Consider the following 26,451-nt stretch of genomic DNA (forward strand, 5'->3'; position numbering starts at 1 on the left):
TCTAACTCTCCCTCTCTTACCCGTATGACATTGATTCCAAGGTTGCTAGCTATTGACTGCTGCTTCGCTGCTAAATATTTCAGGCAGCGTTTCAGTGACTGTGTGCCGAGGGAGAGGAGGAGGGGGGGGTTCGCTCAGTTGTTCTGCAACTACCGCTGACACACAGGCTGGTGAACAGACTGGTGGACACAAACACATACACACACGCCACCTGCACACAGAGGTACATTCACACGTACATGTCATTCTACTAATGGGTGTACATGCAAACCAGCACCCTATTTGTGGAGATTGTTGTGGGTATTTTGGCTTCATTCTTCCTCCAGGCTTCAAGCAGCTGAAGTTAATGAACGAGCGAAGTAGTGCAGACTGTGCAGATATTCCAGACCGGCCAAAACGCCTCTCTCAGCATGTCATCTGATCAGCAGCCTGTTTGGGCTCTGCTTGGTGCCTCGGGACATCATTTAGCATTATCATTTAGGGCACACACACACACACACACACACACACACACACACACACACACACACACACACACACACACACACACACACACACACACACACACACACACACACACACACACACACACATCTGTCATCTTTGGCCTGTTTAACAGTCCTGAAGTGACATAGTATTTCTGGAGCTCGTTTTCTTCAGTGATAGCACACATTATTTTCTTTATACATTCTTTCACATTTTCTATTCTCTGCTTTTGTAAAAAATACAAACGAGAGTTTTTTAGAATGGTTTGATTTCTGATGTAGCGAGAAGGAAACCCTACAAAAGTCTACACAGCAAGCCCTCCGTCTGTGGCCCCTCACTGAGCCTCTGTGTGGTGCATATTCAGTGTTGCATTACACGCCTGCTAAAGATGATATTAAGAGGCAACAGTGAAGATCTAGAGCTCACAACAGACTGGTTAGCACCTCGTTACTAATTCATTGGCAGCCATTGACAATAGTTCACACAAAGTTGCAGTGTTTGTGTTTATCTTTAACTTGACCCCTCCACATAGTCAGGGATGATTGGCAGACACATTTCCTGATTGACATCCTGGCATTTAATCAAGTGTTTGATTGACGGTTGTGCAAGTCATGTAGGTGCTTGATTTCCCTGTCCCCTTACAAATAGTTTTTTGTCAATTTTGCGGTGTTGCTTCTAACCCTAACCCTAAAGTAAAACACTGTGTGCCTGTATTGTAGGATAAACCATAAAATACTATAGAAATCCGACCAACCAATGAAACATGATATATTTGTTAAGGTCCATTGCAGTGTCACTGTGCCCTCTCAAGTGTCATACGGTGAGTTTAGCATCTTGAGTTCCCTTTGTTGTTGTGTGTATCACAGGACATCTGTACTGCAGGGGCCCACCATTTTCTGGCTGTCTAGTGCCATGATGGGTAGACAGGTATTCACGATGCTTGTGTTTTGCTCACTTCTCGGATCCAGGAAGCATATGTTTGCAGTGACAGCATACACACTTCAGTGGACACATTCTTGCATATACACCTGCTCTCCCCTGGGATGTCTTTTCACAACAAAGCTGTCAGTCTCTTGAGTTTTAAACAATATTTTTGTAAAGAATATTAAATCTGGACTCAGTGACAGTCAGTTTGTGTACGTGTCATAAATCTGATAATCTGTAAACCATCTGTTTTAAAGCGTTGACAGTCTGCAATATGCCTTGTTCCTCCAGAGATTGAAAGGTTAAATGATGTGTGATTTAGTGGTTGATGCTCTGAGCTCATAGGAGAAAGTATTCTCATGTATGTGTGGTTAACATATTCATTTGCGGAACCACGATGTGTCAAACGAGGAGGAATTGGAAGAGAAACTGATCCTTTTTTTTTAGGTGTAAAAGCACATTTTGTTGTGTGTGCACATAACTAAAAATATATCTCTGTTTTTACCCCTGGCATTCTTTTATCTCTTGGATATTTTATCCTCATCTCTGATCTATTTGTGTCTTCTGAGGAGATCTGGCAGCCCTAGAATGCTCCATCGCCGCTTGGCATGAAACGTGACGGGTCTTGTAATTCGAAACATGTGCAGACACTCCTACTTTCCCGGGTATACACTAGCAACAGAAGAAAAAATGAGGGTTTCCCCAAGCTCTGCTCCTCTGTTTGTATTCCTTCATCCCTCCTTCCCTCCTCACTCACTCACTCACTCACTCACTCACTCACTCACTCACTCACTCACTCACTCACTCACTCACTCACTCACTCACTCACTCACTCACTCACTCACTCACTCACTCACTCTCTGACTCCAGGCTGTGACACAACCGGAGAATTTATTCTAAGATACATTCATGCTGCATTTGGCTGCCTTCTCTCTGTGTCTCCCACTGTGGTGGATTCCTCCTCAGTGGGAGTTTTCTGTGCCAGAGTACTGGTGTATTTAGATTTAGATGTTTTTTATGCGTCATCCCTTTTGTTAAATATTTCCGTGACCAAGAAGCTGCAGTCGGATCTGCACTTCTTGGGTGTGGCCTGTATCTCTGAACATTTCTAGAAACTTACACAGAGGGAAGCCATTTTGTAATACACAGTCAGTCTTGCTCAGAAAGAATCAGAGAACTAAACAGGACAGAGTAAAGTCATGTTGCCTTGTGTCACACCGGCTCACAGCACACTTAAAAGAAGGGAAACATTAGATATAAAACATCTGTGTACAAGTAGAAAATAACAGGCTGTTGCCCTTCTCTCTTTCTGCCTGCAGGTTTGGAAGGGCGCCCCCTCATGGCATGGCCAGAGACTGTTGTGTTCCTCCGCTACTCCAGATGGTAAGTCCTCATCCTAGTTCATTCACTTAATTTCTGTCCATTCCAGCAATATCAAGGATTTCTCCCAAATCCAGCCTCTTCTCCTCGCCGGAGATGGATGAGTTTTGCTCTTAGAGGAATTCCGCATTGATCAGACAACGACCCAAGGCTCGTTTGGAATTAACAGCCAGTAGTCATTAATATGGAACATGTCTCAGGGAAGCATCTGCTCGTCTGTGTGAGAGGTGGGAGAGATGGGGACCGTTAACCAGAGGGAGGAGGAGGCAGCACTGCAGAACATGCTGATTTTTAAAAGTGCTCCTTGGTAAATGTAGGATAGGAGCAAGGATAGGACCTTCACACTTTGAGCAATGTGCCTGAGGAGAAAGGGACCAGGTGCAGCTGGGGGAAAGGTTTCAAGTTGTCACCATAATAGAGAAGTGGGTTTAAAATAAAATGTCACCACCTCTGCGTCTTTGAACATGGTCAAGAGGCCCTTTGCCGGCTGCTTCCCTCCTTGCTGCTAGCCTGGGCAGAGATCTGCTGATTCACTGTGGTGGACACTGAGGAACACATTGTTGTGTGCAGCAGCAACAGGGCAGCTAGAATCACCTCCACCTCCACACACACACACACACACACACACACACACACACACACACACACACACACACACACACACACACACACACACACACACACACACACACACACACACACACACACACACACACACACACACACACACACACACACACACACACAGCCCTCTGCGTTGATTCATGGCTCTGTCATTTGGGGCGACTCAGAATGGTAATGGCTACAGCTGTGTGCCCTCATTATAACCACAGTTTGGTTACGCACCATACGAGCTGGATTACAGAAAAACTATAGTGCCACTAAGCAGAAGCTAAAAAATAAAATAGAAGTTCTTAGGGTCGTGCTCCAGTACAGAAGGAACTGCAAACTAAAAGCTGAAGCACATTCAGTCCCAGGCGCTCTGATTCATTACATTCTTCTTATTTGGTTGCTGCTGTGAAAGCCAAAACATTTCATTTAATGAACGGAAGGCAATGCGGGTCTTCCTGATGGTCAGTCCCAGCACACACGCATCATTTGGAGGTCTTTAAGCCTTCCTATGAGAATAAGAAATATCAATAGTTGGCATCAAGGAATCGGCACAACAGCTCTGTAAGGGAAAGGTTAGCAATATTATGCTGTATTGATTTTCAACAACTGATAGTCGACATTATGCCTTTTTTTTTTGGCAAAAACAGCTGTCAGAGTGTTTCTGTGTTTACTTTGTGAGAGCACTGATGTTTGAGATTTAGTCTGTTGAATCAGAGTTTTTGTAGGATTTACGAATAATTCTGAATAAGTTTGCAGATACTGTATGCAATGTTTACAGCAGTTAAAACTTTTTCAGTAAATGCTAGAAACATAGATCCATTTGTTTATATAGTTATAGATGTCAACTATAGTAATTGCAGGCTATTCTGATAATCAATTTCACTTTTTTGAGCAATTTTCCAAGTCAAAATAATCTGATTCCAGCTATTTCCTGGTTTCTTTACTTCTATTTGCCAGTAAACTCAATATCGTGGAGGGGTGGAAAAGAAGAATATTTTTTTCCCTTATATTTTCTTTATTTAAATCTCTGGCATTAAATGTGTGGCAGTGTGTGGAAGATATGGTCAAATTACAGAAATTTAGGTTTAAGGCATTTATTTTAGCATGAAAAAGTAATTAAACAATTTGTTATGTTTAGAAGCAGAGTTGTCTTTACAGCTCATTTGCACCTTCAGGGGTCATTTTACATTTTCTGCTGGTGTGACATTTGTCATGTTTTTGCGTGCCTCCCCCTCACAGAGGTGACAGTGATGTATCAGAACGGGCTGCCGGTGATCTCAGTCAGTTTGCCATCCCGGAGGGAGCGTTGTCAGTTCACCCTCAAGCCTCTCAGCGACAGTGTGGGAGTTTTCCTGCAACAGCTCCAGGCCGAGGACAGAGGCATCGACCGGGTAGCCATCTACTCCACGGGTACGTACACGCACACAAGTACTGTACGCGCACACACTACTGCTGCGTCCATTTACCCCATCAGGTTATACATATATACACTGGCACTTGAGATATTACTCTTTAGTGTGTAAGTGTCCGCGCTTTCCACTCTCATGATAATCGGACAGCGTGATTATCAAGAGACGTGGAGGGTGTTTGAAGTGGCTACCCATCAGCTGTCCTTCTCTTTCACCGCCCCCCCGCTTCACATTTGTCTCTCTCTGCAGATGGAGCGAGGGTCGCCTCCTCCACAGGAATAGACATCCTGCTGCTGGATGATTTTAAGCTCGTCATCAACGATACAACGCACCTTGTGCGACCACCACAGAGAGGTGAGGACTGTCGAAGAGTTTTAGGGGAGAATAATTGTTTTATTACCAACAGATGTATTGTATTAAAGCCTGTCTATGTGAATGCATTTGCTTTAGAGCTACTACCCCACGAAGAGGGAGAGAGGCTGAATGACGTCAAGTTTCTGGTGCAGCAGCTCTACACCACCCTACGCATCGAGGAGCACCAACTCAGCAAGGAACGCGAGTTGATTGTGCGACTTGAGGACCTCAACTCTCAACTCCGCCCCTTAGAGAAGGTCTGACTTCCTTAACACATTGCACTATACTGATATTTTTGTTGTTGGCTACGCAAGTCAATTTCTCCTCTTTGCTAGACCCACAAATAAACACAAGTGTTTTCACCTGCCAAACAATTGTTAGGTAAATAATTGGTTGAAAAGATCAGCCTTTAAGGATTACCGTTGAGCCAATGTGATTTTTGACAAGAGGCTCTGAAGGGTCTAATCACGGCTGCTTTGGGCCTCTCTTCCTTTTTGTGCTGAAAATCAATAATGCTTTTTTCCTCACTACTTTCTCCATACATCTCCACCTCCTTTTGATCCGGTTGACTCTTTTGTTCTTGTTGTTGTTGACTTTTCCACAGATGAGGGTGGATCTGAATAGGAAGGCAGAGCGGCGTACAACCTTGGTGATGTGGGGGGGCATGGCATACATGGCCACCCAGTTTGGCGTACTGGCCCGACTCACCTGGTGGGAGTACTCCTGGGATATCATGGAGCCCGTAACTTACTTTATCACCTACGGCACAGCTATGTTCATGTACGCCTACTTCGTGCTTACACGCCAGGTGAGAAACACGGCCGAGTAGCACACCAATACATACAGGATGCATAATTAATGTTGAAGTAAAATTTGATTGCAATAAACATCTGCTGCTGCTGTGAGGGTGAGGAATGTCATGATGACAACAATTGTAACAGTCAGTTATTGATTGTCCGTGTTTGCTTTGTGGGTGTTTTTAAAGTTTGCTTGTCCATAGGCGGTGTATTACCTATTGTGTTTGTTGTTTTTACTTTGTTGATTTAAAGGGTTTGTTTGAAACTCAGCAAAGTCACAGAATTACACAATCAATCTTACTAATAGTCGCGGGGGTAGACCAGCAACCACCATGTTCCGCAAGGAGATAAATACTGTGTTTGCACAAGGACTCTGGTGGCTTTGCACTTTTTTTGGCTAGTTAGAATGGCTTCAAACCGACTTCAAAAATCCAGACTATTGTATTTGAAGGGGACTTATTATGCAAAGGTTCAGTTTTCAAATTTGTTTTTTGTGCCTCACTGTTTAGGATGTTTACATGCTTTAATGTACAAAGTGATTTATTTTTCGTACTTTTCACCCTCTGTCCAAAACCAGAGCCCACTCTGCTCTGATTGGTTAGCTGGCTGACTGGCTGTTGTAATTAGTCAACCTCTAAGAGATTTCCCGCCCCTTAGCCTATCGCATATAATGTGTTTGAGAGTTTGCCAATAGAATTGCGAGTGTCACAGTGATGTCACTATGTTGCGGATGTTAACATAGAGTCCATATGAGGCAGGGAAGTGTGTGGGAAAGAAACTCCCTCTGGAGTGGACTTTGGCATTCAAGCCTTTGCATTTACATGCAAAACAAACCTATATAACACACTACAGGAAAGCGAAACCCCCAAAGAGCATAACAGGGCCCCTTTTTAGATAATTTATCAAAGAAAAAAAGGCCAAAGTTTGTGTAGCTCAGGTTTCTTAAATATAAGGTTATGCTTCTTCTTAACTTTTGGCCAGAGAAAATAAGCAATGTGAAAATGTTCATTTGAAATGATATAATCTGTGTTTTCTGACATTCTGATTTCTTTACTAAAGTTTTAGCCGATTCCTCGTGAATGTTATCACCAGATTAATCATACTTATAACCTAATGGGCACACTTGTGCTTTTTTGTCTTTCCAAATAGTGTTACATGATTGATTCCTTTAGAGAAATTGTCTTTGTTAACGTTATGCAGAAACTGTTTGAGCAACAAGAGAACAAAGCATTACGGTAATGGAATTATCTCTTTTCTGCACCCTGCATTAATCAGTATTATGTTTAGCTATTTAGAAGGCTGGTCTGGTGGCAGTGTTGCCCTTCACAGAGCATCATTAATATCCGCTTTCTTCTAACTCCAAGGACACGGAGTGTATTGGACGATATTATCTGATAATCTTGTTTCTCTTACAAACTTTGTCTGTGCTTCTCCATAACCTGCAGGAGTATGTTTACCCCGACGCCAGAGACAGACAGTATCTGCTGTTCTTCCACAAGGGGGTGAAAAGGACACGCTTTGACATCGAGAAGTACAACCAGCTGAAAGATGATATTGCTGAGGTACAGTTGCTAGATATCTTGTGATGTAAAATGACCGCTGCGGTCACACTGGGGACTCTCACATTTTTGCAGTTCGATACTGTAACTGCTGTACAAAGAGTTGTTTTCTACTATTCCCCACACACTTTCTTCTCATATTTTTTACCTTGCTTCTCTCTCCTCGGCTCCCTCTCCAGGTGGAGTTGGATCTGAAGCGTCTTCGGGACCCGCTCCAGCTCCAGCTCCCAGTTCAGCAGCTTACCTCTAGTAAAGATTGACGGGAAGAGTGATTCCCTCCTCTCTCAGTTCCTGCAACCTCCTTTTCCTCCTCCCTCTTCCGTCCAACACCCTTCTCCCTCCCGATTTACCCCAAACTCTCTGCTCAGACTCCTCCCTCCCTCCCCCATTCCTCCCACACCCAAAAGCCCCATCCCTCTCTTGACGGTGGGAGTTAGTTTTTCTCCTTTTTTTCCTTCTTTTTCTTTTTTTTCTTTCCTGACTGAAAACTCCAGTTGGAATTGCAAGAGGATAACCGTAAAAAAATCGAAGATAGAATGGCGAGAGTACCGGGAACTTGAAAAACTCTCCCAGCCGAAGGAAGGTGAGGATGATGAAAAGGACAACGATGATGAAGGAATAAAACTGGGCACTATGGATACGCCTCAAGTCTCCGGAGGGACGGCCTGCAGGGAACTTCAGGGGGCAAACAGGACTCATTATCACACCTCTCGACACAGAGGGGCTGTCATTGTTGAGTGTGTGTGTGTGTGCGGGACTTTCAGGGTACAATGGGACACCGACCCTGGCCGATTTGAGGGTCGACACACCCGTTTAATCCGGCTTCCTCTCGCAGTCAAACTGTCAACACACACACCTTCTCTTGGTTGGGGCAGTCTCTAGAGAGAGTCTCTATCCCACACGTTTACAAGGAAGTCCTGACTGCAGTTGCACCATCAGGGGACCTCCGTCTTCCTGTGGCTGAACTCTGCTGCCTCTCCCTCCCTGGGCCACGCCTTCTCCAGGTGACGGACAGCTGTTCCTCCCAGTTCGACCTTTGTCGGGAGCCCATCTCCACTCGCTGGACATAGGCATGACGACGCCTCGTTTCCTCTTCCTGTTGAAGTCCTGTAGCGTCCCGGGTCTGCGCAAGTATGAGAGTACTACCGACAACAACATCACTGTGTGTTCTTTTACTCCGAAAAAAATATTTTGGCACTTTTTATTTTGAAAGCCATAGTATATTTGTTATGAAAAGAATATAAATATATATATGTAAACAATCAAATAAACAGATGACCAGAGGCTAGTTTTTTTCAGTGGGGGGAGGAGCTCTCTTACAAACATCATTTCATCAGAAACTAATTTACATCCTCTGGAGATCTTCTGCCATGAAGGATCCTCTGCTAACAGTCCAGCGCACGCACATACAGGGCAGTATAAAGTATGCATTCACTACTAACTATTTCATATCTTGTCCTGACAAACACACAATGTATTTCACAGTAACTACGTCCTGGTTGGGCGTAAGGCTCCTGTGCATGGCCATCAAAGGGGGGGAAACTATGTTGAAACCAAATCAGGGTGAAAATGACTGATTGGAATTGATTTTTGAGCAACGCAGAATGTCAATGTGGTTAATGCCATGCTTGACCTCTATAATCATCTCATGAACACAAAGATTGCTGCGGAAATGCTTAATGAAGGGGTTAAAATGTGCAGTGACCATTGTCTCAGATGAACCCACAGGCATGTTTATATATCTGGTGAACTGAGCTTTAGAAACGAGTAAAGCCTCATTTATACAGCAGGACTAAATCTCCTGCAATCCTTTTCCCACAATATCATAAATATCATTTTTCCTTTTCCAATCCAAAGTATTTTTCTTGGAGGTGAAAAATGACCATTTCCAGATATTCAGTGACTTGGCCTTCAGCTTAGCAGCATGTGATGTGCTTTTCAAGGTAGGAATTTGACATGATTCTCCTTCACAAAGCTTATAGAAAAAGTAACAGAAGGCTGAATCAAAAAAAAAAATAGTGTCATGGCATTTATTCACAGAGGCTTTTTTTGAGTTTTCTCCTCCCACTGTTGCTGTAACGCCCCCCTGCTCTCTCGAAGGCAAGGCAGGGTAGACTGCATGCTGTGGTATGCCCTCAGTAGAAATTTGTGATTGTGTAGGAGCATTATTGCAATTTTGTACTTAATTGGACACTTTCCTTTGCCACATCTAGCTGAAGTCTCATCCCCCATGATAGGTTGAATCAGAAGCCATATGTTTCATTTTTCCATTTCAGGATGGTCACTGAATAAACCGTTGTTGGCTTTACTTAGTTGTCTGTTCAGATGAGGATAGGATCTTAAATTAGCCAGTATACTTCACCCTTAACTGCTGTAGATGGCCTCTGCAGAGAAGCAATGACTTGAAGTCCCCTGAACATGAGTATAGTTCAACATCCTGCATGTGTGTCTCGTGTGGACAGTTGGCTTAATCCTACTTCAGAGATCCATGTTTAACTGCAGATTTTTTATTGAAATGCATGATTTTAGGTCAAATCTGAAGTTATTCATGCTAATCTCAAGGCAGGAATTGATCTTATCTGTTAGTGTGTGTATGTGTGTTTTATTTCCAAAGGAATTGGTGCCTCTTGGATGACTAATCATTTAAAAGGTAGATACTAATTAAGTTATTTGTAGAAAAGCAATGATATGATCATTGAGAAAGGAAATATTGTATTTGGAACGTGACCTTTATATAAAGAGGGTTCAATTTAAATGTTTGAAAGTGGAAATCAACTTTATTGTGCGCCTGTGAATGCATGTGTTGGTTTACTACACGTCTTGACAAGTCGGAGCATTGTGGGCAAAGTTTAGATCATTCATGAATCCTTTGCCTCTAATCACTGACTGTCACTAACAGTAGAAAAATAAATTCCGCCCTCATCCCACTTTCATCGCAGCCATGACACACACACACACACACACACACACACACACACACACACACACACACACACACACACACACACACACACACACACACACACACACACACACACACACACACACACACACACAGTGACGATGGTGTTTCCTTGGAGATGTACTGTGGCAGGTGAGAGAGCCGCTGTCTGCAGTCCAATCCTCCCCTCTGCGGTTTCTACACAACACAACTCTCCATCATCACCTCCTGTTTTGTCACGCCACCACCGTTTATTGCCTTGTTTTCTCATTTCTTTTTTTAAAAAGCTAAATATATCAAATATAGGGAAACTTTATTATAAAGAGGGTGTTGCATGAATGTATGTTTACATGGGAAATTATGTGAAAATAAAAAGACAATTTATCAACAAAAAAAAAAAAAACTGCAGAGATAATTTAAGAACGTCGTTTGTAGAGATTCCTAGATATAAAGGGCAGTGGACAGGGCTGCGACTTTAGAAATGCCCTGCCAAATCTGACTTAAATCCCAGCCAACCAACTGCTCAAACCCCACTCCCATCCTCACCTTATTTACTCCCATAAACCCCTCCCTCAGTGTGCACTAATACAATACAATGAAAGGATAAAACACCCTCCATCCTCGGTGAACCTTTAAAGGAGGAGACCTTTTGACCTCGGTTACTAACATCCTGGATTTTAGTCCAAAGGAAAAGTGTCAGGCTTTTCGGAAATCACCTCCCATTCTCGTACCTCTTTCTAGTCATTTTCATCCATCCTCCAAAGCGACATTATTATTCTATGTTTTCAAAGTGTGTTATGTTTTCAATCTTGTTTGTGTGCACTTACAATAAGATGTGTTTTAAAATGCCTATAGAGTGAGCAGAATATGGGATAGAAATGAGCTTGTACTCCATTCTGACCTCTAAGTTTATTTTTTTTGTCTCTTTTTCTTCTGTTGACATGATGCTGTAATGTTGGCAAAAAAGAAAAATGTAAAATCCTGTATCATTTATGAAATATGTATAAAAGAGAAATGTAATTCAATTATCAATAAAATCCTTATCCAGTTTTTGGAGACGGTGGTCCAGTTGACATTTTTGGTGTTCTCAATGGAATTGATTAATGGTCATATTTCAGAAATTTACAAAAAGCAGCTTCTCACTCAAGGTCTTGAACACCATCTCCGGATCTCCTTGGCCTCCAGCTCTTCCTGTACAGGATATCCTAAGAGATAAGTAGACCTGAGGGGATGCACTGTTTGTATACAATTGGTAAGTGAAGCACAGTTGCAAAAAATTAAAAGAAACTTGTAAAACTTTATGAAAAAAAGAAACTGAAAAATGAAGTTCATTTCCTTTATATTTTGTTAAGTTAAAGTAAATCATTTCTCAGCATGCTATCATGCTAATGTGTAACCATTTTGCCAACTTGCCATCAACTTTGACTGATCATGGTGCTTGATGAAAGGTTGGATCACCAAGGCTTTCATATTTGTCCTAAGGGTGACTTGAACAACCACCAAATTCAATTGTTGATAGATAGATGGATGCTTTATTGATCCCAAATTGGGAAATGATTGTGTTAGAGGAGCAGCAGTGTGTTTATGCATTAACATATTTAAAACCATGGATTAAAGTCATAGAAAATTAGACATAATAAAATCCCAAAACAAACGGCACTTGACATTTCTCTTAAGGTAACCACCTTGACGGCATTAGAGGCAAACTTAAAGGTAAATGTAATTAGGATTCAGCCTCTGGGGACCATGGTATGTGTTTTGAATGTGTACAAAATCCATTCAGATTTATTATATATTATATATCAGTCTGGTCCAAAATGACCATTTACATTGATATCCCCATGCCTTGCCCTATCCTCACACATCACGACAAGAAACCTAAACATTGTCAATATAATTACAAAGCCATCTTTGACTTATTTAATCACACAAAAAGAAGAGTATGTTCCACCTTATTCCTTCCAACAGCCTTCTGTATTAATGTCTCCATTGATTTGATTACATATAAGAGAAATTACTCTTAATGGAAAGTGCCAAGCTTTAGTCATTTTCTGGCCAGTACTAGAAGTCAAGTAATAAGCTAGATGAGAACATATTCAGTCTACTGGCACAGGGTGTCCTCAGACTACTCCTGAGTGTGCAAACCTTGCCGTCGCTTTCAAGTGAAAGATGCCTCAGCATGACACTAAACAGATTAATCAAATTGGTTTATTGCTTCTGCAGATTAGATCATTGCTCGTTCTTCCACGTCCCTTAAATCAGGATGGATGAGTCAGAAAATATATGAAGACATGTTTAAAAGTCCCTATCTCACTTTTTCACAGCATGACAGCAACAAAAAAAGTGATTATGTATGTTGTAGTTCAGTGGCGTAGCTAGGCCTATTTTAGGTGGTCTTCAGCAGATGCATGCAGTTCACTTTAAAATGGGAGCATGCCCCCGGACCCCCCTAGAGGATATGAAGGCTAGGTAACATGGACCTGGTTAACTTGAAGAATATATTGAACCAGCACAAAACACTATGGGGTGTAGTGGCTTTGCTCAGTGCAAAACTCCCAGATTTACTTATCCACCATCATGCCATCTGAGTTCCTGGTGATTGTACTACCATGTGTACGACTGTACAGCGTGAAACAATGGGAGGATGGTCGTGTCACTGGATTTAAAGATCAAGAGGTCAAGGTGAGACGGACTGACAAAATGACACATGCAGATAAGAGGTGCGTATAATAAGAGGATGAACCAATAGAGCTACACAGACATGCATACTCAAACTATCATTCAGCAAACACTAAGACAACGCATCATGGTTTTATGGTTGCTTACCAGTCTGCTGCTGGAGGTTGTGGCCGTTGCAGGTGTAGGTGAGTGGAACATTTCTTATTTGGTCACAAACAGGTATCTTCTAATATATTGTTATTATTATTGTACTAAAATGAGTTTGTTTCTGAAAATATCCAGTGGTCTTTTCTCCCCAATGGATGCAATGATAAGACTTGCATATTCTCTCAATTTATAAATTCTTATTGTACACAAAACCATTAAAGAGACCATAACCAACAATGTGTTCGTACATCATCCAATACTTTTGAACTTCACTGCACTCAACCCTAACCTATTTATTCCTACTGAAGATGTAAGACTTTAAAATACTTGTAGTTACAAGTATACTTTAATTTAAATTAAACTAAAACATAGTCATCTCCTATAACAGCTTAGCATTGCAGCTTTCAGCAAATGTTACTCAAACCCGGGTTAATGGTGTTGTGCTCTGGGACTATTTTCAGAAGCGGATTAACACACATTTGGTGCTCTATTGTGTATTTACAGCAGTAGTCTTGGGAAAGTGGATTTTGTTCAAAGAATTAAGGTGTTGTCCAGTGCAACTGTGTAGCTCATGTATGTGTTTTGATGTTTTTTTTTAACAATACTGGGGGCACAGAGGAATCACACATGAGAGGCTTAGTCAATGCATGGGACAAAATGTTGTCCAAGTCTTTCCATGATATTTGTAGACAGTGAGAATAATTATAGTATATCTCCAGCTTCATCCGTAACAAAAGATATTAGGACAATAAGGACACTGTCGGCCCTAAGTCTTCATCTGTGCGGAAAAGAAGCCGTAGGCTGACAAAGGTCAGGCTTGCCTCATGTTCTCTTAATAGCCATAGTAAGTTATTCAAGCTCCATCTGGGTGTAAGATTTAACGCTGTCATTAGCATACACCCGCATGAGTCAGCTATGTCCACTGCCCTTTGTGGGCTCTTCAAACCGGAACACGTTAGTCAGTCGTAAGTCTACAAAACTGGTCGTTTATGCTGTCAGTGGGCCCCGGCCTGTGGATTGATCCCTCCGCCTGCAGTGGAGCAGCAAGTAGTGACACAACGGCATGTCCATCAGTCGATGGAGGGTGAAAATGATGTGTGTGGTTACATATTTCTTATAGCTTCTAGTAACTAAGCTGCAAGTCGGTAAATGTGAAAGCATATGAGGAATGGTTACTGTAAACCTCTAGTCAACCTTCATGATGTCACAGAAAGCACTTTTCAAGCAAGGTACAGGAAAGCATAAACATGGATATTTTATGTAGCAATCCAAAGCAATCCAACTAAATTGGAAAGCCTAGAGTTTGGTTACAGTGGTGGTTAGTGCTCCAGTAAAGTGTTATGTGCAAGTTGTCAGCTGTCATATATTCTGGCTCCTGCCTGTCACTCAAGATACTCGACTGCCTCCCGCTGTTTCTTCATCCTGCTGATTCTCAGTGATTAACATGTTCTCTCCCTCTCTCTTATCCACTTTAGCCTCACATCTTTTTGTTATTTTCTGTTTGTTTTATGTCTACATCTTACTTACACTGTTGAGAGGGAATGAAGAGAGCTAGGGAGAGTCTATCGATTGTTTTTGCTGCACTGAGTTTACTCTGCTCATTCAGTTGTTGTTCTTATTCTGCAGAGCTGGCTATAGTGTAACAGGTCACCACTGACAGGACTGGATAAAGGGTTATTTGTGAATGACATGTTGACTTTTAGTTCAATTTAAATAGACCCTGTGTTACAGTTTATCTTGACAGTCCAAAGGTCTGCTTCATGGTTACACATTTGCTGCAGTATAGATTGGATGCAGTGCAGTGATTTTAACCTTTCTTAAGGGTCACTTTCAACAAAATTCCATCGGAAATAATATAGAGAGGAGGACTTTAAACTAAGGGTTCTGCCCAAATGACAACATGGATGTTTGGGTTTGGGACACATTCAACCTTAGAATGCCATTTGTTTATTGTCTTTTTTTTAAAATATGACTTTCACCAAACAGAACCAAAACTTTAATTTCATCCATTATATTGATGTGTAACGAGAAATCTCAAAACCTGCAACAGTAATAGAAATATATCTGTATGGATGAACAAGAATATAGCAATAGTAATGATAAAGGTATTGTTTACAACTCAGTATTGCATTCACAAAACTTGTTAAGTTAAAGTACATTACTATTAGTAGTGTACAGTATCAAAACCAAAAGTACTTATAGTATGCTACGCTAGGGTGTAGCCTTTACTGTCCAGTATATATATATACAGTATTAATGGGTCATTGTAGCATTAGCATGTAAGCAGCTAATTTATATAACGCCATACGCTGTACTAGTGGGTTACTTAACCCATTTTGAGGCATTGTGATATATGTTTTGTATGTATACCCTTAAACTGAAAAGAATTACTAGGCTTTGAAATTTGATGGACAATAAATATAAAGTGGCTTAAAACGCAAATACTCAGTTGTAGTGACTTTATGATTCTGAACCCTCGTCTCTGGCTCATCTTCATTCTCTTAAAACACACATTTACATCATGTCCATCTTTTTTTCCCCTCACATGTACAACTAAGTCTTGTTCATCTTTGCCACCTCAGCCCTGGACCCATGCTCTGCCTACATCAGCCTTAATGAACCGTGGAGGAACACAGACTACCACGTCAACCAGTCCTTCAGCGGTCCCTTGTGTGACAGCCATGTGTCTGGAGAATGGTACCGCTTTACTGGCATGGCCGGGGACGCCATGCCCACCTTCTGCGTCTCTGAGAATCACTGCGGCACTCATGCTCCCATCTGGCTCAACGGCAGCCACCCACAACCCCAGGAGGGCATCGTCACCCTGCCTGTCTGCGCCAGCTTTAACGACAACTGCTGTCAGTGGAACGGCAGTGTGGACGTGAAGGCCTGCACCGGAGGATACTTTGTCTATCGCCTGCCGAGACCCTCTGTCTGCTTCCATGTTTACTGTGGCCGTGAGTGAGCTTCTGTGATATGCAAACAGTCATTTTCTTATCCAATAACTAGACTTGCTTTCCATTGTCTTGTCTATGGTTGTGTTAATAGATTTTCTTTTGTGTTGCACAGATTTCTATGACATCTGTGATGAGGTGGACTGTGTTGGTCACAAATGTCCCCAGTCTGACTGTCGCTGTGCACCTGGAACTGTCCTGGGACCGGACAGACAGACATGCCTGGGTGAGACACACGGAGAGGGGAGGAAGGGAGGGGAAAGATAAGTTGTGTTACAGACATGGAAGACAGATAGGCCGGAAATGTTTCCTGGATGACAATAACAAGAGAAAAAACAACATTGTTTTGACAATAAGCAGTTTTTATGCTATTTTTATTCAAACTTCCATGTTAACTTGACTTAATGAGATAAGACAGGACCAGCAAAGACATCCAAACACACCATGAATGATTAAAGTGGTGTAGTCTAATTATTTTAGAATGATAAATCACTTTAACTTTAGGTCTTCAGATTCATCATGTTGAGAGGGATATCATTTAAATTAATTGAGTTTAAATGTTCAACCTTGAACTTGACAGGTAGTTTTACCAAATAAAATTTGACTAAACGTCCTCAGCTTTGATGTCGTTGCACCAGCAGTTCCTTTATAAGGACATGCAATTTAACATCCCCCCAGACTATGCTAACAGTAACAAAAGTCAGAGATAAACAAAATGTACACATAGCTTTTGGTCAAGCATTTCTTAAACTTCAACTGCATGTTTTCATCATTGGATGGAATTGTGTTCAGCTGAGCAAACTACATTTACTTCTCTTTATTCTCTTGACATTTAAACCAACAACACTTTACCCTGTTTTATCCATAACCTTTGGATAACTCCTTTAAGCTTATTCATTTATCTTCTCTTTTCAACTATCTATCCATGCTTTTGGCTATTCATTTTGACATTTAACAGTTGCTTTTAGCTAGCTTATTTAACTTCGCTGCCCGCTGACGTTTAAAATCCAATTCTGTTTTATTACATATAATACTTGACAATCTTTTCACATAACCCCGGAGACTGAAGTACCCATGGTTCGGAAACACTCCCCTAGTGTAGATCTTCCCTGTCACTGCTGTCACAGTCCTTCTATCTTCTTTCCATACCAGTAGAGTACATATTTACATATTTATTTACATAGATTTACATACTCTAAATTATGTGATGGATCTGGATAATATCTTATGTATTTGCTGATTTGCTCCTCAATGTGGAGGTGTGTGTGTCTGTGTGCGTGGTACGATGGTCGGTACACCTAATGATGGGTGTCAGGCATGCAGTGGGAACCGAGCCAGCATGAAAACTCCCATTATCTTATTATTCCCTCATCAACCAAACCTACCCTGTCTCAGAAATGACCATTTCCAATTTTAGCTCGCTCTTTTTTCCTAGTCCCTTGCACTCCCATATTTTATTTCACCCATCATTATTTCCTTACCCGTCTCTCAGGATTACACATGCATCTACGTTTTTAAACTCCTTTAAAGTCGGTTTATCATCTTTCTCCCAGGAACACTAAGTGAATTACCTCAAGGTGATAAACCCCACCCACCTGGGACTCAGTCGATTAAAACAGGACTCATGTGATAATAATACTTGACCCAGCAGTGGTGTGTGTCCATTTTTTTCAGATGTAAATGAATGTGAGAAGGGTAACGGTGGCTGTGCAGAGTTGTGTGTGAACACCAAAGACTCCAGACGCTGTGAGTGTGTTCGGGGCCGTGTGCTGGACAAGGATGGACACAGCTGCAGAGGTACATCAATGTTGTGAAGTGTATATGACACACCAGTCACTAAAGTGCAGAGATAGGTAACCAAAGGAACCACAGACTGTTATTAATCTTTTTTTTCTTCATGCAGAGATAGCCGGCTGTCATGTTAACAATGGAGGCTGCAGCCATGGCTGCTCCTCGCTGCTGGAGTCCTATCAGTGCCACTGTCCCAGAGGGCTGGAGCTGGGAGAGGATAAAAGCACATGTCAGGGTGTGTATCTGTGTGTGTGTGTGTGTGTGTGTGTGTGTGTGTGTGTGTGTGTGTTTGCAAACATGCGTGCAGAGTTACATAACCAATCAGACAGCAAGACAAGCTGACACAGATATGCTCACTTGTATTCAGGCAGACACTGGAGGGGAATAGGGTTACATATTTAATATGTATGACCATGAAACCATTTGATTATATAATTTGAGACACCATTTGTTTGTAGCTATAACAGGTTATCTGAACTTTCACTTTTAATGGTTTTAGGAGAAATCTACAGACCCAGATAAACACAGTTAGTAAGATAAACACATGAATGTGTGTTTAGTTGTCTGAAAGAAAAAATAAGATTACTTGTCGTACGTGATTAGCTGTAATCTGAGAGAAATTCTAGATGATTTGGAAAAAACGAATTTCCTCAGGCCTTAACTGAATTTCTAACATTTCAGTGCCGTATATCTGTCAGGAAAGGATTCTTAACCATATAAGCAGTGAATAATAATCCACAGACCTTTTAATTGGGAAATTAAACGTGTTGTTTTTAGACCAACTTAACTTCCTTACCGTCTTTTATGATAGAACAGGACAGGTAATTGTCATTTTTAATATGGCTTTATCTGTAGATTTATTTTTCTGATTAAACAATAACAGCTTATTATATATATGTGTTTAAACGTTGTGAAACATCAATCAAAGGTGACATCCTCAGAACACATGTTGTTCAATTTAGGTTTGCAAACAATTATTATTTTCATTATCAATGCACAATACTTTTTCAATAATCTATCTCTCTTAGTGTCTATTTTTATGCACTAAAACAGAGATATTGAATTGAATGTTGTCATCTCTTTGGTGTTGTATCCATGCACTGTTTCATGATTTGTGCCATTTTATTGGACCATAATACAGCATAATTTTGTCTTTGTCTCCTGCAGTGCCAGTCCATTGTGATTCCAGCTCTATAGTTGTGTCAGTTCCTAAGGACCTCGTCGGAGGCCTGGAGCTTACCCTGTCCAACTCGTCTTGTCGAGGTGTCTCCAATGGCACACACATAAACCTCAGCTTCAGCCTCAAGACCTGCGGCACAGTGGTGGAGGTCAGAGGCATTGTGATGAAATGTTTTAGACTGAATGGGCTCAGGCTTTAGTGTTTATAAAACATTTTAAGTGCTGTGCCTTAAAAAGTGTGTGTGTGAGGTTGTCACCGACTGTCTAAGCTGTTAAAGCACTTGTAAACGGAACGTTGACCCACAGGTGACAGATGACAAGATTGTGGCGACCAACCTGGTGACAGGCCTCCCGAGGAGCAGCCCAGGCAGCAGCAGGGATTTGATCGTTCGCACCAGCAAGTTAGTGCTCCCGGTCACCTGCGAGTTCCCCAGGGAATACCAAGTGTCGGACGAATACCAGGCCAGTCAGCGTAGCTCAGCCCTGGAGCTGGCAGGCCACAGTGAGGGAGTCTTCCGCTTCTCCTTGGAGCTCTTCAAGAGCGCAGAATTCTTGGAGCCCTACCAAACCCCGCCCCAGCTCCGCCTGCATGACTCCCTGTTCTTCGGTGTTGAGCCAAGGGAGAGAGTGGAGGGCCTCTCTGCACTAGTGGAGAGCTGCTTCGCCACACCAGGGCCAAAAGCTGACCAGGCCATCAAGTATTACCTCATCAAAGATGGGTAAATATTGTAGACATTGATGCTGTACACTTATTGCAAAGGTCTAAAGCTAGAACCATAGACTGCATATAAAAAGGCTAGAACAAAGCACTGCTGCAAGGCTATTGTTTAAAAAATCTGAATATGTTTCTGTTGAGCTAATGCTAAACAAATAAATGAAGGATTAAAGCTAGACCAAACTCATGACATACATGTACATTATGCATGAATCGGGTATGTGTTCCAAGAAAAAATGCTTTTCTATAAAAATTGTTTCACCAGGTTTGTTTGTATTAACTATAGGCTTGTACCCACTGTGGCTTCTATAAATAAACACATTATTGATAGAGATTCAACTCTATAGAATTAAAAAAGCCAAAGAAAATAAAGATGTGATATTTACCAAGAGGTGTAGCTATGAACAATTATTGTCACCAGACTGGAAGTAAGTATGTTGTTATGTAATTTTGGTGTACTGACCCTTGAAAAGGCTCAAGCACACAATGAGAACTGCAATATTCCATCGGTTTTATATTGTCCTATTAATATGAGAAATGCATTTGGGCCTGCAACCTTTATGGCCCTTATAATAAACAGGATGAGCTGCTGTGTTTCCACAAAGCCCTAGCATCAGCTGCTACATTTATATGACAGGGGAAATCCGCTACACAAGGACATCAAATGAAAACTGCCACTGGCCTCTTACACTGATTAATGTGGAAAGCATCTAAATATTATATCGAGGGGGAAATGGGAAAGCCAAAACAGCCTTATTATGCGGGGAACTCTCTTATTTGGGCAAACCTTTTTCTCCACCGAATCTCCATCGCTACTCTACAGAAACCATTAGAGCAGGGCTATTTTCGTGATATTAAAAAAACAACATTGTTTCAGTATTTTTACCTCTCTTAATCAGGTGTATCTTTGATGAAACCGTGACACAGTACTCATCAAAGGACCAGCTCTCTAAGCACTACCAGGTCCCCGTCTTCAAGTTCATTGGCAAGGACAACAAAGTGAGTAAAAAAAAGAAGCATGCTGGGAGCCATCTGGCATGTGGGTGTGGTATTATGCCTGTGTTGCACTATGCTGTAAGGACTGTTTTAATAGACTGATGAAGCAGTGTGTGCTTTTGTTCTTTCTTAAGTGTATTCGAAACAAGCTTTTCTCCTGTGTTTGCAGCAAGTGTTCCTCCACTGCCAGGTGTTGGTATGCGGGGCGGGAGACTCGCACTGCTCTCAGCATTGCCGGGGGCGTGTCCGCCGCCAGGCTCGGACCAAACCTCAGGAGCAGGAGCAACACACACTGAGTGGAGGCCCCATCTTCATCCTGCCTGATCCATGATGCTAACATATCACCATCAACACAAACAGTCAGAAACAACACCATGCAGAGTCACATTAACTTTAAAGGAGATGAACTGACCATTTAATTGGTATTTAAATACACATATACATGCAGATGTACAGTATATACACTCTAGTTTATCCCTAGTTCCAGTGAAAGTTACATTGCTAAATCACTTGATGTCTGTGTATTACAACCAAGTTTGTGTGTCCCTGCCACTTTGCCACAAGTGAATGACATTTCTATTAGAACTCGTTCTGAGGGGCCACAGTTTATTTGTACCAACTGCGGCATGAAGGATGTTTTTCTAGGTCACATTTTCAAGCATTTCTCAGGCTTGATTACAGCTTAAGGACTTATTTATAGAAGTGGTTTATATTTTCACACCATCACTGAAAAAAATCATGAGCAACACCCATAGATGTATTCTGACTAATTTGTGCCAGTGTGGTGGGAAAGAGATATCAGTGTGCCGAGCCTGAAAATGATGCATACGCTTCATCGCTGACAATTAATTCAGAGCTAATCATGTCAGTTAAACTGCAATTAGTCATGTATTCATTCATTAAAAAAAACACTAGCAAATAACTTAAATTTAAAAAACACCAGCTGTAATAAGCTTTACATTCACTTGACACTGACTTATGCATTGAGCAGACTATCCTGATGAATAGCAGCATGCAACATTGCGTCATAGTTGATAGATCGTGTCTTTCCATCTAGAGGAAATTAATCCAACGACAATATCCTTCCCATCGGGCACTTTGTTTGGAGTCATCATAGTAATTTATGGTAATGGAGTCATGGAGGCCTAAAAATGGCCTAATTTGAAATGGAGTATGTAGAGTATACGCAGGTAATTACGATTTGGAAAGTCATATTCAGACACCTAATATATGTCAGTACTGCTTATGAATAAAACCTGTAAAAAACTGTTCATTTGAATTCACCATTTATGTCTGCTTTTCCTTTCTGAAGTCCCAGGCAATGAATCTTGAGAAAGTTCTTGTGAAGTATCTTTTTGTTTGACAAGAAGAAGCTTATAAATACACGGTATAATCTGTGACTCTGTTATTTATCCATGAAAACATCCAGGGATTTTGTCCACAGTGTTCTGTGTCACAGTTCATCCCTCTCCTCTCCCTCGCAGACACACGCCGCCCTCTGGCTGTTCATGTAAGGCCTGCATCCCAGAGTCCCCACTGTGCTGTGCAGGGCGTCTGCCATTGATTCACAGGCTAGAGAAGAAAAGACAGATAAATATACAAAAGCAGGAGAAACAGGGTTCATTTCCTTTTGATAACTCACAATTTCCTTGATATGTTCCCTGGTGGTCATATTCAAACTACATATATATATATATCTCTGCAAATATCTCACCTTGGACCTTGGACACAAAGCCCAGACTCTTCTTTAAGTCGGAGCAGATGCCATGCACACACAGGCGAAACTCAGAATCACAGTCGTTTTTGCTTGCCCCGCAAGTGTCATAGCACATGTCCAGTTTGTCACAGCACTTTGTCATAGCAGGGATCCCCAGGTCAAGCTGTAGAAAGAAAACCCTTCATTGTGTCAGTACAGTTTACTAAGCACAGGCTAGCATTAACAGCATGTGTTGTTAGTTACATAATGTGGTTAAAGTTACAGGCCATTTTATCTACAAAATGGTTAAAAAAGGTTTATAATAAAGTTAGTGGAGTAAAAGTACACAATTGACCTCTGAATCGTAGTGGAGTAAAAGTACACAGTAGCATGAAATGGAAATACTCAAGTTAAAGTACTTTAAAATTATACTTAAGTACAGTACTTGAGTAAATGGACCTAGTTACTTCCCACCTCTGATTATTAGTAAGATGTTTGCAAAAAAGTGTTAAAGAATAATTGAACTGGAGAGTTTATAAGTTATCAAGAGTTTTTTTTTTTTCCTCCATTTTGATTATTCTATTCTAACATGCAGGCAAAGTTTACATTTTCATTAAAAGTTCAAAGTAAATCAGGGGGAGTAACTGCTATAAAAATTGTCTTTTTAAAGGTTAAGTATTCCTCCAATGATGTATTTCTAGGCTGCTTGTGCTATGAACAGGCCACCTACAGCGTCATTCACCTGGAATCCAACCAGAGAGGAGCTGCAGCCGTTGGGCTCTGGGAGCTGGTAGCCGGGGCGAGGTTTAGGAATCCCTCCTATGAAAAAAAGAGAATTATCATTTAATGTTTAAACTAAAAGAAGGCATGACCATTAATGTTGTCAAATACTCAAGGATCCACACTATATCTCTCACTGGGCGTGCATAGTTTCACAGATAAGATGTCACTTTTGTTTGAGAACATTTGTATTGATTGTGGATCTGTAAGTACATCTACCTCACAGACTGATAACCAGGATGTATTCAGCCTGCGTTATCAGCAGCCTGCGGGGCTAGCTTGTTGTAAATAGGAAGCTGATATACGACAGCAGAGTGATTGATCTGACAATGTACTGAGAAAACAAATACACAGTAACAGAAGGATTATGGGATGTGGACAACATAACAATCATTTGAAAATCAATTAAAAATATAGTTGTTTTGGATTGTTTAGAAACAGAAGCAATAACTTTGACTATCTAGCTCTCTCTGATGTTGATTCAAGATTTCATTCTTACCATATTTGCAGCGGTACTGACACACACCATCGCGTCCCCCCGCAAGCTCCACCAGGGAGCTGAAGTATCCATGCATAGACTGAAAACTGTTTCTAATTGAGTTGAAGCCCCAGCTGTTTTCTTCTTCTTCTTTTTCTTCTTCTTCTTCTTCTGCGGTCTGGGACGGCTCTGTCTGGACTGGTTTGATGTTGTTGTCCTCCTCTGCCTCAGGAGGAGAAGTTGGATCTTGGGGGACTGCTTCACCTTCATCTTCAGTAAGAGTTTCCACAGCAGGGGCGTCTCGAGCAGCCTCATCACTGCCTGTCTCTGGCTCTTCTGCTGCTGCACCATCTGCTTCAGGGACATCCACTTCTGGTTCCCCAGCTGCTGGGTTGTCCCCAACATTGGTATTTGCTTCAGGTTCCTCATCCACCTGTGGATCATCAGCTTTTGGATCTGCAGGAGCTACATGTTCCTCATTCGTAGATTGATCCTCTTCTTTGGGATCTGCCAGAGCTACATGTTCCTCTTCCGCAGGTGAATCATCTTCTTTGGGATCTGCCAGAGCTACAAGTTCTTCATTCGCAGGTGAATCATCTTCTTTGGGATCTGCCAGAGCTACAAGTTCTTCATTCGCAGGTGAATCATCTTCTTCAGGATCTGCAGGAGCTACATCTTCCTTTTTCACAGGTGGATCCTCTTCTTTGGGATCTGAAGGAGCTACATGTTCTTCCTCTGCAGGTGGATCATCTTCTTTTGGATCTGAATGAGCTACATCTTCAGCTGTGCTTACAGATGCAGCTTCCACAACCCCATGAGTGACAGACTCCACAGCAAGAGCCTCCTCCTCCTTGACTTGAACCAGGTAGTGGCCTAAAGTGGCACACATGCCTGTGGACACACATAAGGTGAGCAGAAGCACAGTCCGGAGCAGCATGGTGTTGAGTTGGTGACAATCCAAGCAGAGGAAGCTGTCTTCAAGGCGAGGTGTTGTTAAAAGAGGGAGAAGAGCAAGACAGTGAGGGACAAAAACACACTGTGCTCCTACTGGCTCTGCAGCCAGAGAGCAGACTTTGACCTATGATCAGGTTGTGGCAGACAGCAAGGCAATCGCTCATGCTGGGGGCAAAAGTCACTTCATATCAATACAATAGAAGAAAAAGCCTCTATAATGACTCTAATCCTCTCATTCTCATGGCTCTTTAACACATCAAATTAGTAACTCAATCACAATGCTATATTAGGATTTTAATGACTTAAAAGTCACATGGAATCTCTTTGTTTCACTCTTTGACTCTCAGCAAAATTTTTCCATTTTTATTTCACAAACAAATACAAAAACACAACCACATACATAACACAAAAATAATGGGAACAGTCACACATAATACAATTTCAAATCACACATAATTAAAGAACGTTATGTAGCTTGGAGGAGGGGCTGGGAAAGATATAACAGCATTGGAGAACATGTTTTTTAGTTTGGTATATAAAATACAGGGAATGAAGTCAGCTGTTTCATAACAGAAGTGAAGGTATGTGACTCCTGATGAAGAAGAAGCAGCACCATCTCCTGGTGGCAAATATCTTTCCTTTGTTTAACACCCCCCCCACCACCCAGGTTAATTTGATTTACTCAAGGTCCTTTATACTTCTTAGATAAATTGCGTAATGTTAAAGATTTACTTAATAGAAGTCAAATCCCAATTTGTTATAGAGTTGTAATTGCTTGTTCCATTCAGACCAAGTCCAGGTATTCCATAGGCCAGTTCTTTCTCACTTTTCAATGCTGGTCCACTCTACCTCACTGCCCTTGTTCATGTACTTTAGTATGTAATATGATTTTGATCTGTATATGAAACTTGGGGACTCATTTGTATTGCCTTGTTCAGATCACTCTCATCAATATCTTTCCCATCAGCTTTTGACTGGCTTTGTATGGTTATATTCATTTGGTGCCGTACTTGACAATATGTTTCTCTCGAGCAGTGAAAGACACTGGAGAGGAATTAAAGGATGAGGAAAGATAATCTGGGCACATCTAAGGCTGGCATTTCAGCCTGTGACCTTTATCGAGACATTTCAAACTTCAAACCATCTTCACGTTGTTTTGATAAAGGTCACGCAGTCTGACACTGCTGCACTGGATAAGCACAGAGACAATCAGAACATTATTTTTAAATGAATTTGTCTCTGCTGCTCTCTGGTGTTTGAAGCGTAGCATTAACTTAATGCTCTGAAAATAGTTATTTTTACCTTTTAGTGTCGATGTGCAACAATCAGGGGTGGAAGTAGAACTCATAACTTTCACAAAAGGAAAAATAGAACCACTTTAATCTGAAAAATGTAATAAAGTTGTTATTTCCCTTTTAGTAGTTGATTAAATGAAGTTAAGAGTAAGGCTGAATCCTGTGGCTTCTTGAGCTTTCCTGTCACATACATTTTGTTCAATTAACTGGATTTTGTGCAGTTTTACATGCCAAATTATATAAAAGAAATTCCCCATTATACATGTCAAGAGCAGGAGGTAATCAAGACCAAAATGCAGAAAAGGTTTAAACAAAAAGTGAGCTT

At 41.4% G+C, this 26,451-nt stretch overlaps 3 protein-coding genes across 6 annotated transcripts in view; 2 read left to right on the forward strand and 1 right to left on the reverse strand.

The window, feature by feature from the left end:
- Positions 1-11,535, forward strand: part of mcu (mitochondrial calcium uniporter) — a 49,322-nt gene extending 37,787 nt beyond the window's left edge. For both annotated transcript variants that reach the window (XM_063874971.1, XM_063874972.1), the window contains exons 3-9: positions 2,730-2,793; positions 4,642-4,812; positions 5,061-5,165; positions 5,262-5,422; positions 5,770-5,973; positions 7,408-7,524; positions 7,701-11,535. In XM_063874971.1, coding sequence (XP_063731041.1) covers positions 2,730-2,793; positions 4,642-4,812; positions 5,061-5,165; positions 5,262-5,422; positions 5,770-5,973; positions 7,408-7,524; positions 7,701-7,781 — 903 coding nt within the window. In that variant the 3' untranslated portion in view covers positions 7,782-11,535. The remainder of the gene's footprint in view (positions 1-2,729; positions 2,794-4,641; positions 4,813-5,060; positions 5,166-5,261; positions 5,423-5,769; positions 5,974-7,407; positions 7,525-7,700) is intronic.
- A 1,634-nt stretch (positions 11,536-13,169) lies between these two features.
- oit3 (oncoprotein induced transcript 3) lies at positions 13,170-22,194 on the forward strand. 2 transcript variants are annotated; one of them, XM_063875460.1, is made up of 9 exons: positions 13,170-13,326; positions 15,871-16,245; positions 16,358-16,468; positions 17,917-18,039; positions 18,146-18,268; positions 19,201-19,361; positions 19,519-19,931; positions 20,827-20,926; positions 21,093-22,194. In XM_063875460.1, exons 1-9 carry the CDS (start codon positions 13,224-13,226, stop codon positions 21,252-21,254), a joined length of 1,671 nt encoding a protein of 556 aa, XP_063731530.1. In that variant the 5' UTR covers positions 13,170-13,223; the 3' UTR covers positions 21,255-22,194. The 2 variants fall into 2 exon arrangements, with proteins under 2 accessions (XP_063731530.1, XP_063731531.1); XM_063875461.1 differs by having other exon boundaries at positions 13,237-13,326; positions 15,847-16,245.
- pla2g12b (phospholipase A2, group XIIB) lies at positions 21,311-24,934 on the reverse strand. Of its 2 annotated transcripts, none has more exons than XM_063875464.1 (4): positions 23,899-24,934; positions 23,362-23,438; positions 22,638-22,803; positions 21,311-22,495 (listed from the first exon to the last, which is right to left on the reverse strand). In XM_063875464.1, exons 1-4 carry the CDS (start codon positions 24,812-24,814, stop codon positions 22,377-22,379), a joined length of 1,278 nt encoding a protein of 425 aa, XP_063731534.1. In that variant the 5' UTR covers positions 24,815-24,934; the 3' UTR covers positions 21,311-22,376. The 2 variants fall into 2 exon arrangements, with proteins under 2 accessions (XP_063731534.1, XP_063731533.1); XM_063875463.1 differs by having other exon boundaries at positions 23,350-23,438.
- Positions 24,935-26,451: the final 1,517 nt, after the last annotated feature.

This window comes from Eleginops maclovinus, chromosome 22, assembly GCF_036324505.1.
Source record: "Eleginops maclovinus isolate JMC-PN-2008 ecotype Puerto Natales chromosome 22, JC_Emac_rtc_rv5, whole genome shotgun sequence".
Lineage (NCBI taxonomy): Eukaryota > Metazoa > Chordata > Actinopteri > Perciformes > Eleginopidae > Eleginops > Eleginops maclovinus.

Excerpts from the sequence above, each read along its gene's own strand:
- oit3 (XM_063875460.1), top strand. The coding sequence starts at position 13,224 with ATGCATACTCAAACTATCATTCAGCAAACACTAAGACAACGCATCATG. Across the intron at positions 13,327-15,870 it reads TGTGGCCGTTGCAGGTGTAG|CCCTGGACCCATGCTCTGCC; the intron begins GTGAGTGGAACA and ends TTGCCACCTCAG. Across the intron at positions 16,246-16,357 it reads CTTCCATGTTTACTGTGGCC|ATTTCTATGACATCTGTGAT; the intron begins GTGAGTGAGCTT and ends TGTGTTGCACAG.
- pla2g12b (XM_063875463.1), bottom strand. The coding sequence starts at position 24,814 with ATGCTGCTCCGGACTGTGCTTCTGCTCACCTTATGTGTGTCCACAGGC. Across the intron at positions 23,439-23,898 it reads TCAGTACCGCTGCAAATATG|GAGGGATTCCTAAACCTCGC; the intron begins GTAAGAATGAAA and ends TTTTTTTCATAG. Across the intron at positions 22,804-23,349 it reads GATTCCAGGTGAATGACGCT|CTTGACCTGGGGATCCCTGC; the intron begins GTAGGTGGCCTG and ends TTCTTTCTACAG.